At 34.2% G+C, this 12,585-nt stretch overlaps 1 protein-coding gene across 1 annotated transcript in view; it reads right to left on the bottom strand.

Moving 5' to 3' along the window:
- The window catches only part of LOC144856399 (stabilin-2-like), a 56,045-nt gene that overhangs the window by 34,473 nt on the left and 8,987 nt on the right, over window positions 1–12,585 (bottom strand). Inside the window, exons 13-25 of the mRNA XM_078714401.1 lie at window positions 11,577–11,657; window positions 10,934–11,089; window positions 10,034–10,102; window positions 9,565–9,657; window positions 8,514–8,600; window positions 8,132–8,243; window positions 7,619–7,796; window positions 6,995–7,088; window positions 5,944–6,102; window positions 5,417–5,503; window positions 3,773–3,865; window positions 781–828; window positions 487–611 (exon numbers count right to left, since the gene is read on the bottom strand). Coding sequence (XP_078570527.1) covers window positions 487–611; window positions 781–828; window positions 3,773–3,865; window positions 5,417–5,503; window positions 5,944–6,102; window positions 6,995–7,088; window positions 7,619–7,796; window positions 8,132–8,243; window positions 8,514–8,600; window positions 9,565–9,657; window positions 10,034–10,102; window positions 10,934–11,089; window positions 11,577–11,657 — 1,382 coding nt within the window. The remainder of the gene's footprint in view (window positions 1–486; window positions 612–780; window positions 829–3,772; window positions 3,866–5,416; window positions 5,504–5,943; window positions 6,103–6,994; window positions 7,089–7,618; window positions 7,797–8,131; window positions 8,244–8,513; window positions 8,601–9,564; window positions 9,658–10,033; window positions 10,103–10,933; window positions 11,090–11,576; window positions 11,658–12,585) is intronic.

Below are 12,585 nucleotides of genomic sequence, written 5' to 3'. Positions count from 1 at the left end.
CTTGAGCTTAAAGGGTTATCCTCTGCTATTCCATATATGTAACTTATTTTTCTTGTATTATTGTTGTACAAATTGTTTGATCTGTCTACTTTTTTTTTTATATGGATGGCAAACAATTACAATATTACGAATGAGGGTACGTTTATTGTAAATACATAATATATTATATTATTTTTATATTATATAATTACAATATTACAAAAACAAATCATGCAAATTTAAAACATTTTATTTTTTATTATTTATTTTATATTTTTTATTTACAAAAATCACAACTTATGTTAGTTTGTCAATTTTTGCCATACTCTGAAAATAAAATTTGCAGGTAATTCTCAGATGGGACTTAAACCCACAATGTTCAGATGACTATCCTGCCATTCATACCTCTAGACCACTGAGCTGTGCTGATGGCTAGGGTTATTGAGCGCAAGGAAGCAGCTGAGAATCACATATAATGAACATAACACAAAACAGACTACAATTTACCTGATGATGTCATCAATAGCAGACTGATGCAATAAATCAACGTGAATATCTTGGAATGCATCGTCTTCAGCTGCAAACACAGTGTAGTTAACAATGCCAGCCAATTCATGTTGAACACTCGATTTCTATTACAAAAGATAAATGGAGAGAAATGCTCTACAATCAAGAACTGTTCATGCGTCAACAAGGAACTGTAACAAGGAGACAAACTAATTACAAATTCCCCTTTGTGGAATAGAAAAGAGCATGTGTACGTGGTTTTACAAAATAAAACATTAATTGTTTTTGACTTACTGTTAACAGCTCATTGAAATTATTAAGCAGAGGATTTCCAGCAATTTCCTGTAAAAAAAAATGAAAAGGTATATCAAAAAGCAGCACCAGATAAAGTGGACATGCCATGCTGTTGGTATACATTTTAAAGCTGGATTAGCAGTAGAAAGACCTGAAGACACAGCAGATCGGCATACTGCAACTAAGGAAGGTGTACAACGTTGATCAACAGAAACACCAGAAGACACAGTAAAATTGGCATGCTGCAGCCAAGGATGGTGTGCAGAAACGTGGAGCAACAAAAACACCAGAAGACACAGAAAATTGGCATGCTGCAGCCAAGGATGGTGTGCAGAAATGTTGAGCAACAGAAACACCAGAAGACACAGCAAATTGGCATGCTGCAGCCAAGGAAGTTGTGCAGAAAAATTGAGCAACAGAAACACCAGAAGACGCAGCAAATTGGCATGCTGCAGCCAAGGAAGGTGTACAGAAACATTGAGCAACAGAAACACCAGAAGACGCAGCAAATTGGCATGCTGCAGCCAAGGAAGGTGTACAGAAACATTGAGCAACAGAAACACCAGAAGACGCAGCAAATTGGCATGCTGCAGCCAAGGAAGTTGTACAGAAAAATTGAGCAACAGAAACACCAGAAGACGCAGCAAATTGGCATGCTGCAGCCAAGGAAGGTGTACAGAAACGTTGAGCAACAGAAACACTAGAAGACACAGCAAATTGGTATGCTGCAGACAAGGAAAGTGTACAGAAACATTGAGCAACATAAACAAAGGAAGACGCAGCAAATGAGGAAGCAATTACAGAAATGTGTGTTGGAGACATGGAGAATGAAGAAACCTTTAATGTTTCATCTGATGGCACAGATCATTTCACTACACACACACCAGTATCACGACTTCCAGTAGAAAATTATTATCAAATTCCTTGGTTATAAGATGATATATATGAGACATTCCTGGTTATAGAATCTGTTTTTTTCACCCCACCTCTTTTTTTCCCTGCTGCCGTGATACATCCACTCAGTGGAGCTGAACTAAGAGAACGCCTGATATATTTCTTCAATGGACATTCCTGAAGATTATGCTGCTTTTCTTCAGTTGCCTATTTACGGGCAAGTAACAGCACATCATCATCCAGAACTGTAAATACGCAGCTCGAGCAATTCAAAGCCTATATCCATCAGTTACAGTGTGGAGAATGGGCCGACAACCTTGCAGTTCAGGGTGTTGCTGATATGCCTAATATCAATATTCAGGCCATCAACACAATAACATCTGACTGGATTCATGACATAGAACCAAGTGTGCGGAGAAGTGTCATTAAATCACCCTTGGCCTGATGGGAGAAATTCACTATGTTGCCTTAGACAGAGTTGAGGAAAGTACTAATGCAGAAACATTTGTCCAGATTCCAAGACAAGAACATTAAGAATAACAAGATAAGCTGGCATTTGAGCAGAGTACGAAATTGCGAGGTGTATCTTATGACACACTGTTGCAACCAAACAGTTATCCCAAGATGACAACATATTTTCTTGCTCCATGAGAACACCAGAGAACGCTGGCTTTTCTACTTGACGAGCACTTTGAAGAGTTTGCCGATCCCTCAAGTATCTCTATGGATACAATCCGCATGTCCTGAAGACTTAGCATGCAAATATGGACCTACAGTTCATTGTAGATCCTTATTCCTGAATCATATATGTGACCAGTATACTAAAAAGTGAAAACTCAAACGGGTTGCTGAAGACAGCAGGGGCGATGACACACAGAACGAAATAAAGGTTGGCTCTGCTTTTCTAAACCCGAGAAGAAAGCACTCAGGATGACTAGCATATATTTTGTTGTCAATGCCTCTAAAACAAGCAACCGAAAAGTTGTCTTCATCAACACAGCTCCAAAAGACAAGAGGGTGTCTTTGCTGAAGCTTAAATACACTTACTTGGAGTTAGTGATGATGATTAAGGCAAAGATGAACCGAATGCCAACAGTTACCCACATACTATGACACTTTTAAAAAATGGCCAGGGAGTGATAAAAAAACACTGTATCATCAGGTACGAAAGATATTTATAATTAATAATAAAGGTTGGCTCTGCTTTTCTAATTAATAATAAATAAATAATTTAATAAATATTTCAAGCCAAATTCAACTAATAACCCCTCCCACACACCTCTCTAGTCAAGGTTAGGGAAGTTAAAGTTACTTATCATTGGTGAGGTATACATGGTAGGTGCTGACCATCTTTAGGTTCAGTGTACACATTTAGCTCATGTGCACTTTAAAGAACCTAGTACATGTTTCGAGGCAAGTAGGGGTTAATCGGTATACTAGTACACAGCCACTGATCAAAACTGGGCCCTCTGGGAGACCAGTCCTTGACTGAAGAGGTCACCCAGTATAAATAAATAATACAAAACAAAACCACATTCACCAACTAGAAGACATCACAGGAAGGTATGGCATCAGCATTCCGGCTGTTGGTAACTTGTATCAACTCCAGCCAAATGTGTTTGGAGACAAATATGTGTCACTACAATGTCAACATCTTGGTATATGATGTGCGAAATAATCACTAATGTCCATAATTGTGACCCCCAAAAAATAATGGATCACTTCTAGTAGTATAATACTTTCTTCTTAAATTCATTGCAGCTATGCCAGGCTATGGCAAGAAAACTTTTGAAATTTGCATGAGGCAAAAAAGAGATCAAGATTTTGCACGGCTGCTGATGCGAGTCAGGACAAGTAACTGTACCAAAGATGACATTATCATTTTGAAATCACGAAAAATCTTTAAGTCCAGCCCACTTTACCCAACGGATGCGCTTAGTGGACGAGCTTAACCAAAGTCACTTACAGAAACTGGCACCCCAAGTATCACACATTCAATCCATTGAAAAATATAATTATACTATACTCTCGGAGTGCAGTCTATACCTACCAAATCAATTTGCTGATAATATTGATCTACATATTTGTTGAAACTTACAATAGCAATGTTGCTGTAGCAGACAATTCCATCACCATGGTAACCATTATGACACACACAATGTGGCACACCCTCTACATCTTCACATATTGCCTGTAATAAATCAAAATTAATTACCTAAATACTTTTAATTTTTACATGGTGTATGCAATCTGCTGACAATGAGGACGACCTACCTTCCTTACCCCAAGGATGTTGTAGAACCTAAAGATGACTTTTAATACTTGTAAGGGCATGTGGTGCAGTGTGTTTGAAATTGGACTACTGATTGTGAGATTGCGGGTTCGAATCCAATACTTGTCGTATTGCATGTATCATTGGGCAAGACACTTTACTTATGTTTGCCTCTCTCCACCAAAGTGTACAAATGGGTACCTGGTAAGGTTAAGACACAACTTTGCGCTGATTACTGGCTGCATTATGGAAGTTTTCCATACATGTTTGATCCAAAAAATGAATGGAGTAATAATATATGTACAGCGCTTAGAGGTTTCACAACATCACATGCTTTATAAATCTAGGATATTATTATCATATTATTGATACATATGGATAACAAAATACAGGAAAGTGACTAAATACCTAAATATCCAAGAATGACTAGACACCTGCTACCTAGTTTTATTGTACATTTCCTAATTATGTTCAAACTACTAATGACCAACAACAACTTTTTGTTCAAGAAAGGAGAAAGTTGTTGTAAGCAACAAATGTAGGAATTAATTAATTTATGACTTTTGTAAATATCAGAGGCCTAAGTATGTTTGAAATAAAGTGTTAAAAAAAGGAATGAATGAACTGAGGTTGAATAATTACAGGAGAAAGATGCCTTCTTACTTATAATAATTTATTGGAACACTCTTTTATAACAGTAGAACACTTTTCATAGAAGAGGTTTGGATACATAAAAATAACAATGTTAATAAAATATATACAGTGCAAGTGTTGAGATAAAAAAAAAAACCAATTAATTTAAGTATGGCTTCTTACTTTAACTTAAATGAATGCCTCTTTACCTGACATCTTTAAAGATGTATTGTCCCTTTGACTAATTCCAAAAAAATTTTTTTTTTAATATTTCAAAAAAAAAGTGAGTCATTTTAAAGTATCATAATAGTTGTAAACTTTCACAAAAATTAGTCCAAAAAAAAATAATTTAACCGAAATACAGACGTTTTTTTGTTCAAAAAATAACTTTGACTTCCAGTCAAAGTTTTCGATCAAAACATATCTCATAATGCAACGCGTTTGTTTGGCTACTCTGTATGCATAATCATAAAACTTCCTCGCGATCTGTGTGAAAACACCTTCTCAACCGTGACGAGTTGTAAACAATCCCAATTAGCATCATGCATAATGCATACTCGTGGTTTGAAATCTTTGTTTACTTTCATTTGTGTCGATTTTCCAGACGAAATGTAATCAAATTAATTTACCTGTTAATTACGTAAACTTGTTGTTTTTGGCTCAAATTTTCGACTTAAAGTGAATAACTTTAATATTACTTTGATATGGCCAATTTAAATTTAGAATATTTTTTTTTTCATTTTTTTGTGTTTCAAGGGACAATACATCTTTAAACTACCCATCAGATTAACAACTTTTAACCTCATTAAAATGAGTGTATATTAATTCAACCATTACCTGAGGATGGCAGGCATCTGTGCAGGTTGTTGATTGCGAGCAATCATAACCATTCCCAATGTAACCTTCTGCACATTCACAAATATTCTGAAAATATATCACCATAATATATTTTAACATACTATAATTGCGAAGTGCAAGTGAGTATTGCGAGTGCCAGATCTATCATGGCATATTTTTAATGATGCAGGGCCCTCCTAAAGACAGAAACCGAATGTCTATATTAGAATACTTTTCATTGGAAAAACACAAGACCTCCCAAGGAGGGGGGTGCCTACGCACTCGTCGCACCCCCACTGCGTACGACCCTGATATTGGGCCATTTTTTTTTTTAAACAATGAACTTTCGGCTCTGACAAGCAATTCAAAGTGGTGTACATATAGCACTGCTTACCATCTAAGTTACATATTAAAATAAAATATGCACGGTTGTCTTCATCCTAATTAGTTAAATCTCATTTTAATAGACTTGGTAATGAATGGATATTAAAATCATAAAAAAGGATATAATTAAAATATTATATTACCTGTCCAGGGGCAGTGTAGACACAGAGTGCATGTTGGTGGCAGTTACCCCTAGATTCTAGAGTACAGGGGTCAATAGGTGAACACTCAGAGCCATCACCAGCATAATCTTCTTCACATTCACAATGGTATCTACCAGGACCATCATACACACACTCAGCCTAATACAATTCACAAAATGTTTATTTTATTCTCACATTGTACCATTTGTATCATTTTCAATTTTCTTTTGGTTATTTTAGGATTTCATGGACTTTTTTGTGTAAAGTGCTAAAGACAACCATTATTGATTAATTATTATTTGTTTTTATTTAAAAGAATCATAACTTTATGTAGACAATGACAGGTAATGAATTGGAAAGGTCAAGGTCATACTAGATGACAATGAATGATAATGACAATGTGATGCTGAAGAGGAGAATGGTACTATTGATGTAGTTGATACAGTGATAATAGGGAGGTTTCGCAATCTTACGAATACGATAACGAAAACGGATACGTCACGTACACGTATTCGTTTTCGTAAGCCAGTAAAAATCTGTTTCGCATGGCAACGAAATATTGAGGGCGCCGTCCAAAATATGACTGCGGTAAATGTGAGCGAACTTGGTGCTTGGCTGCCTAGGCCTAGCGTAACATCAAAGCGAGTGAGGACTTTAAAAACTGCTATTTATCAAAATTGACCTGGCATTTTAGTAAATTACTTTAATAAATTACTTTAAATAAATCTATAATTATATTATAATCATGAATCATTTCCTGATTCAAATGTAAAATGTGCAAAATAGATCAAAAACTATAATCGTTTTGTAGTTACGAATATGACTGGTGATATTCGTCAACACGAATACGCTTTACGAATATGAAATGGGGATCAGCTCAAAAGTTTCACAAATGTGTGACGTATCCGTTTTCGTTATCGTATTCGTAAGGTTGCGAAACCTCTCTATTGACATGTCACTGTGATGATGATATAACAATCTAACCAATGAAGACAAATATTAGGGAATATCTTAAAACATTGATAAATTCCTATATACAATAATGATCTACCTGAGGACTGCAATGGTGTTGTGTAGGTTTGCTACAGTAATTCATAGAAATGCAATCAGGTCCTACTTCTTCATAACCATAAAGGCAAACACATCTAAAATTATAAAAATAATAATAATATTAAAATTTTGAATACATATTAGGAATTCATATTATCTCATTCTATGAATACAGATATATTTTGTACCCAATGTTTTCGGTAAATAGACTGACCGGCCAATGGCATATATGTGCTGAATTACCCATTAGCCCTTTTCTCACAGAACTGTGTGCAGGGAATATTCAATCATTGTTGGATTGGGTCAAGCTGACACCGTGCCAGCATCAACCAGACCTGCTCAAGGAATATTCCCCGCAATGCAAAACCCTGTCTTGTCTTCTTGTGCAGTCAAGTGTATCCAATGTTTTTTCTCTCTGCGAATTGTTTTCATAGAATGCATAAAGGAGAAATGGGCTTCTGTGAAACTGACAACTTTAATAAGCCGGTGAAGTGTAAGTGTGTATGCAGTGCACACCATTCATACACATGTAGAGCTATACGTCCTCACAGACGCTCATTACAATTCAATTAATCTACAACCTATTTTAAAGTCCCTGATTTGACAATCTACACTCTGTTCGCACCTGATAACACCACCATCAGGGTCCTGTTCACACTCAGCATTTGAATGGCAGTACTCATTACCACATGTCTGAACCTGATATTGACAATCTTGTCCTTGGTAACCTGCAAAGCAGTGTCCTTTGCAATGTCCATTTCCATGGATACCATTGTCACATACACCATGTAAACAAGTGCATTCTAAAAACAAAAATACAAATAACTGATGGTATAAGGAAATGCTCTATTTATCACAATATTATACAATGTATATTATATAAAATCAAACATTCATATTGCACCAATTAAAAAAAATGTCTATCCTGAAATTTGCAAAATAAAGCAGTTTAAAAACAAATGAATCAAAAGTGGCTGAATATTTGACAAAAGGTGGGAGTTTATTCCAAAGAGAGGGTGCAACAAAGGAATGATATTTTAATTTTTTCTCCGATATAGTTCTGTATAAACAAAGTCTATATTCACTGGTGGATTAGATGTTGTTTAGATATAAGTAGTTTTTTAATGGAAATACAAACCTTGCTTGCAGTTGGCACCATATGTATTGTTATCGGCACAAAGTTCACAAGATGTTCCAGTAAACTGTGCTTTACATTTACAAGAGCCATTACCAGATATACCATCAGAGCACTAAAGAAAGTTCATGCAATTTAATAGTGTTAATGCATAGTAAACTAATTTAATATTCCGCCTTGTTTCGTTTATGTATTTGACCAACATAAATATCAATACAATATTAAATACTTATAAAAATTAAAAATACAATGCAGAACACTGTGACTTACATAACCAGATACACTTTAGCCACAAACTTATTTCTTATGACTTAATTACCAATATTTTTATAACAATTAAAACAAAATATTTATGGAGAGTTATTATAGAGAAATGTACACTTACCTGGCCATTATTGAGACAAGGTTGGAGAAATCCTCCAGGACATGGTAGACAATTTGCACCATAAAAACCTTCACAGCAAGCTGGAGTCTGATTCAAATAAGATATTGCAATTAAATTATTAGTTATACTACATATCATCATCACTTTTAATCGTCATTTAAATAAAGATAAAGGACAAGTAGACATTCATGTCAACCATCACCCTTTCATCATCACCTTAAAAACAAAGTCTCCATATCCAATGACCATTTCTCCTTCCCTCTTATAAAATGTTTTATTGTTCAAAAATAAAAAATGTAAATGTATCGCAGGTCACTTTCTTTCAGTTTACACTGAATATTGCAGGGAACATAAAACAAATTTACACCTTATAACTAATGTCATCCACAATTTATATTTCTAAATTTTCTCAACCAATTGTGAGCAGGTCACTTTCTTTCAGTTTACACTGAATATTGCAGGGAACATAAAACAAATTTACACCTTATAACCTTTCTGAATGTCATCCACAATTTATATTTCTAAATTTTCTCAACCAATTGTGAGCAGGTCACTTTCTTTCAGTTTACACTGAATATTGCAGGGAACATAAAACAAATTTACACCTTATAACCTTTCTGAATGTCATCCACAATTTATATTTCTAAATTTTCCGAACCAATTGTGAGCAGGTCACTTTCTTTCAGTTTACACTGAATATTGCAGGGAACATAAAACAAATTTACACCTTATAACCTTTCTGAATGTCATCCACAATTTATATTTCTCAATTTTCTCAACCAATTGTGAGCTTTATTGAAGTTTTTTCAAACGGGATATTTAACACTATGAATTTGACTTCATCTTATTACAAATAACCAAATCTGCTTTACAACTATTAATTCAGATATAAGGGGTATGTATGGTTCCTCTAATATGTATTTTATTAGTATCAAAAATACTATAAAGTCTCCATATGTAAACATTTTTTGCACTAGTGACGTCCATTAAAAAGTATTGCGACACTGTTTACAAAGATTGATATTTATCTTTAACAAGTAATATAACTTACAACAACAGTTTGACTGCACAGAAGGGAGCATCCTTCCTGCTGTACATCAATATCTCCATACTTGTAATTGAACAGACAACCTCTGAATGTTTCCTACAAATACAAGTTAGCAATAACATGATTATGATTGCAGATTAGGAACGTTAGGAACGAAGACAAACTTTAAATACTTTAGATTGTGTAATAAACAAATATCAAGAACAAGGCCATATACATGGCTGCAGTCGCATGCTCAAATTTGAGTTAGTGCTTACCGACCGACATAGTGAGCTGTAGAGTCGCGTTATACGCGCTAAAAAAGATAGTATGGCGTTTTTAGCCAGAGATCAAAGCAAAAGACAGATTTGTGAGGCATGGGACCCGCCCTTCTGATAGCATGGCCCACTTAACGTAACGCTACTATTTATGATAAAATTGTTGAAATACTTATTATATTATTTAGTGTATTTGTGATGTTTTAATTACTCACATTGGTGGTTCTGACCGTTCCAACTGGACACACTATTCTTTCTGGTTCAATACAACTTCCACAATTTCCCTAAAGTCAACATTTAAAAACTAAAGTTATTTTTCCCCAAAAACTACCAAGTAAGAGTGTATTGTATATTACCTGAATGGTTTGATATGTGGTGGTGCTTATTTATACCATGTAGTAAGAGTGTGGGTATTTATGAATTGTTTAATATAAGGTGGTGTTGAATTGAGCTGGCTACAATGTTGTATACAAAGAATGCAAGAATGCAGTATCTGTATAATCACACAATTTAAATTGTGTGATTATACAGATATTACCTGCTTTAATATAACATTTGATATACTCCAAGGGAACATGAAACAGTCATGAGAGAAGAAAAATATCATTCCAAATCATTATATTTATGTTTACATAAATGTAAATATCCTTAATACAAAATGTTACTGTAGTACATTATCATTGCTTGCTCTCCTTCTCGCCTCAGCAAAGGATGACCTTGGCTTGACAATATTCAGTGAAGACAATATGGATAAATTCACAACAAATTGTGAACACATTATAAGATTTAAACCTAGTTGATTTCACAACTTTTAAAGTATTTACTGTATGCCTGCCTTCACAATGTTGTCATTAGGTCAATCTAGTTGGCATAGCATGCATGTACGGTCATCCCATTTTAAAATTTGGATAGATGAAGCAGTAGTAGACATTTCGACCAATCACGTTCTCGTATTTACATAGGTTATGTAATGTAAGGTGGTATTGAATTGAATAGATACAAAATCTTGAAATAATTTTATTTGGATCCTAGTATTATAGAAGTGACCTATAAATTAAATTGATTTATAGGTCCATGGATATACCATGTAGTATGTGTATTAAATTATATACTACCTGAATGGTTTCATATGTTGTTGTGTTGCACCATACATGTACAAGTGGCTGTAAATCATCAGGTATTATTAGGTTAGACACTTCATACATGATACCATTTCTTGCAAGTATATCCGTATGTGTAATAACTGATTGAGATGAAATCTCAAACTCTCCCTGAAATATTTGTGAGTGGTCAAAAAATTGAGAACAATGTAACCAAAATTAATCATTCTGAAACTGGCCGTTATTACTTAAACTATTGTGATGATCATTCAGGCATGTCAAATTTTAAAACACACACTGTGGCCTACTCGCCAGCTCAGTATAAGGTCTGTTGTTTTTCCAAAGCAGAAGTTATGAGTTCAAATTTCTTTTGCCTATTCTTGTAATATTCAGTGGGATTAGGAGCGTGCAGTTTAATTTAATATTTCAGCCATATTGAAGATACAGCTATATTGACATTTTAATAAGGTTTTGTGACACCAATGTATCGATCTTCCTGAAAATCAATAATATTAATGTCAGGATGGAAATCATGAAGATAAGTTGAAAATTGTTGACGTTATCAAACAAAGTAATATACTTCTTTGCCTTGTTAAAACATTTGTTGTTGTAGTATTATGAAATACAGAATTAAGAGGTGAAAGATACAAGTACTTACTCTACTGGATACAAAAAGATCCAAGTTTGTACCATATAAGGAAATTAAATGACGTTGAGTAAGATATGTATCAATTGGTACCTAAGATAACAAGTAATAATAATAATAACAAATAATAATAATACTAGTAATAATAATACCGTAAATCTTCTAATAGTAACTCACACTCTAATAGTAACCCACCTTATAAGTCAATCTATAATAATAACCTACTACTCTACCCTCTACCCATGGGGGTTACTATTAGAGTCACAAAAACTTTTGATGCAGCCGTATTTTGAAAATAAGGAGATAATGTATGTTGCTCTCGGGAGTGGGGGAGGATTCAGTGTTTTTAAGTTTATAAAATAAAGTTACAGTTCAATCAAATTTGTTGCTATGATTTGCTGACTGGAAAAGTTGGGGGTGGGCTACTATTTTCAGGTGCCTAATTTAAGATTAGTAATAGTAACCCACTACTCTAATAGTAACCAACCCTAAAAAACAATCAAAGAATAATAACCCAGATTTATGGTAATAATTAAATTATGTTGTTTATTGACTGTGTATTTACATTTGCCATAATGATGGTATTTTCTTTCATTTATTTTTACAAATAATGCTACAGAATAGCAATGAAAATGCTATGGTGGTCAACTTTGTTACAAAGATGCCATGTGATGATGATGATACAATCAAAAAAAAAAAAAAGTAAAAACACAAGGATTTGTCATCAATGTGGATGCAGTTGTATTTTATAATAATAAAATTATTCAAGATTAAAATTTATAAAATTTCCTATTCTTAACCATAAACTAATACCCATTTCACAATGTACACTTTTTTATTACAAGTTCATGCATGTGAACACATCAGTCTTGGTAAAAAGGGAGCCGGTCCTATCTACAGTGCTACGTCTATTCCATGAAATTGGTTCTTTTTAGAAGAATAGAGAACTAGAGATAAAACCTACACTCAATAAACAATCGGATTCCATCAAAGCTAAATTGTTTATCTAACTCAGTAGGAG

The sequence above is a fragment of the Antedon bifida genome, chromosome 11 (assembly GCF_963402885.1).
Source record: "Antedon bifida chromosome 11, ecAntBifi1.1, whole genome shotgun sequence".
In the NCBI taxonomy this organism is placed as follows: domain Eukaryota; kingdom Metazoa; phylum Echinodermata; class Crinoidea; order Comatulida; family Antedonidae; genus Antedon; species Antedon bifida.
This window is presented reverse-complemented; position numbering and strand designations above follow the sequence as displayed.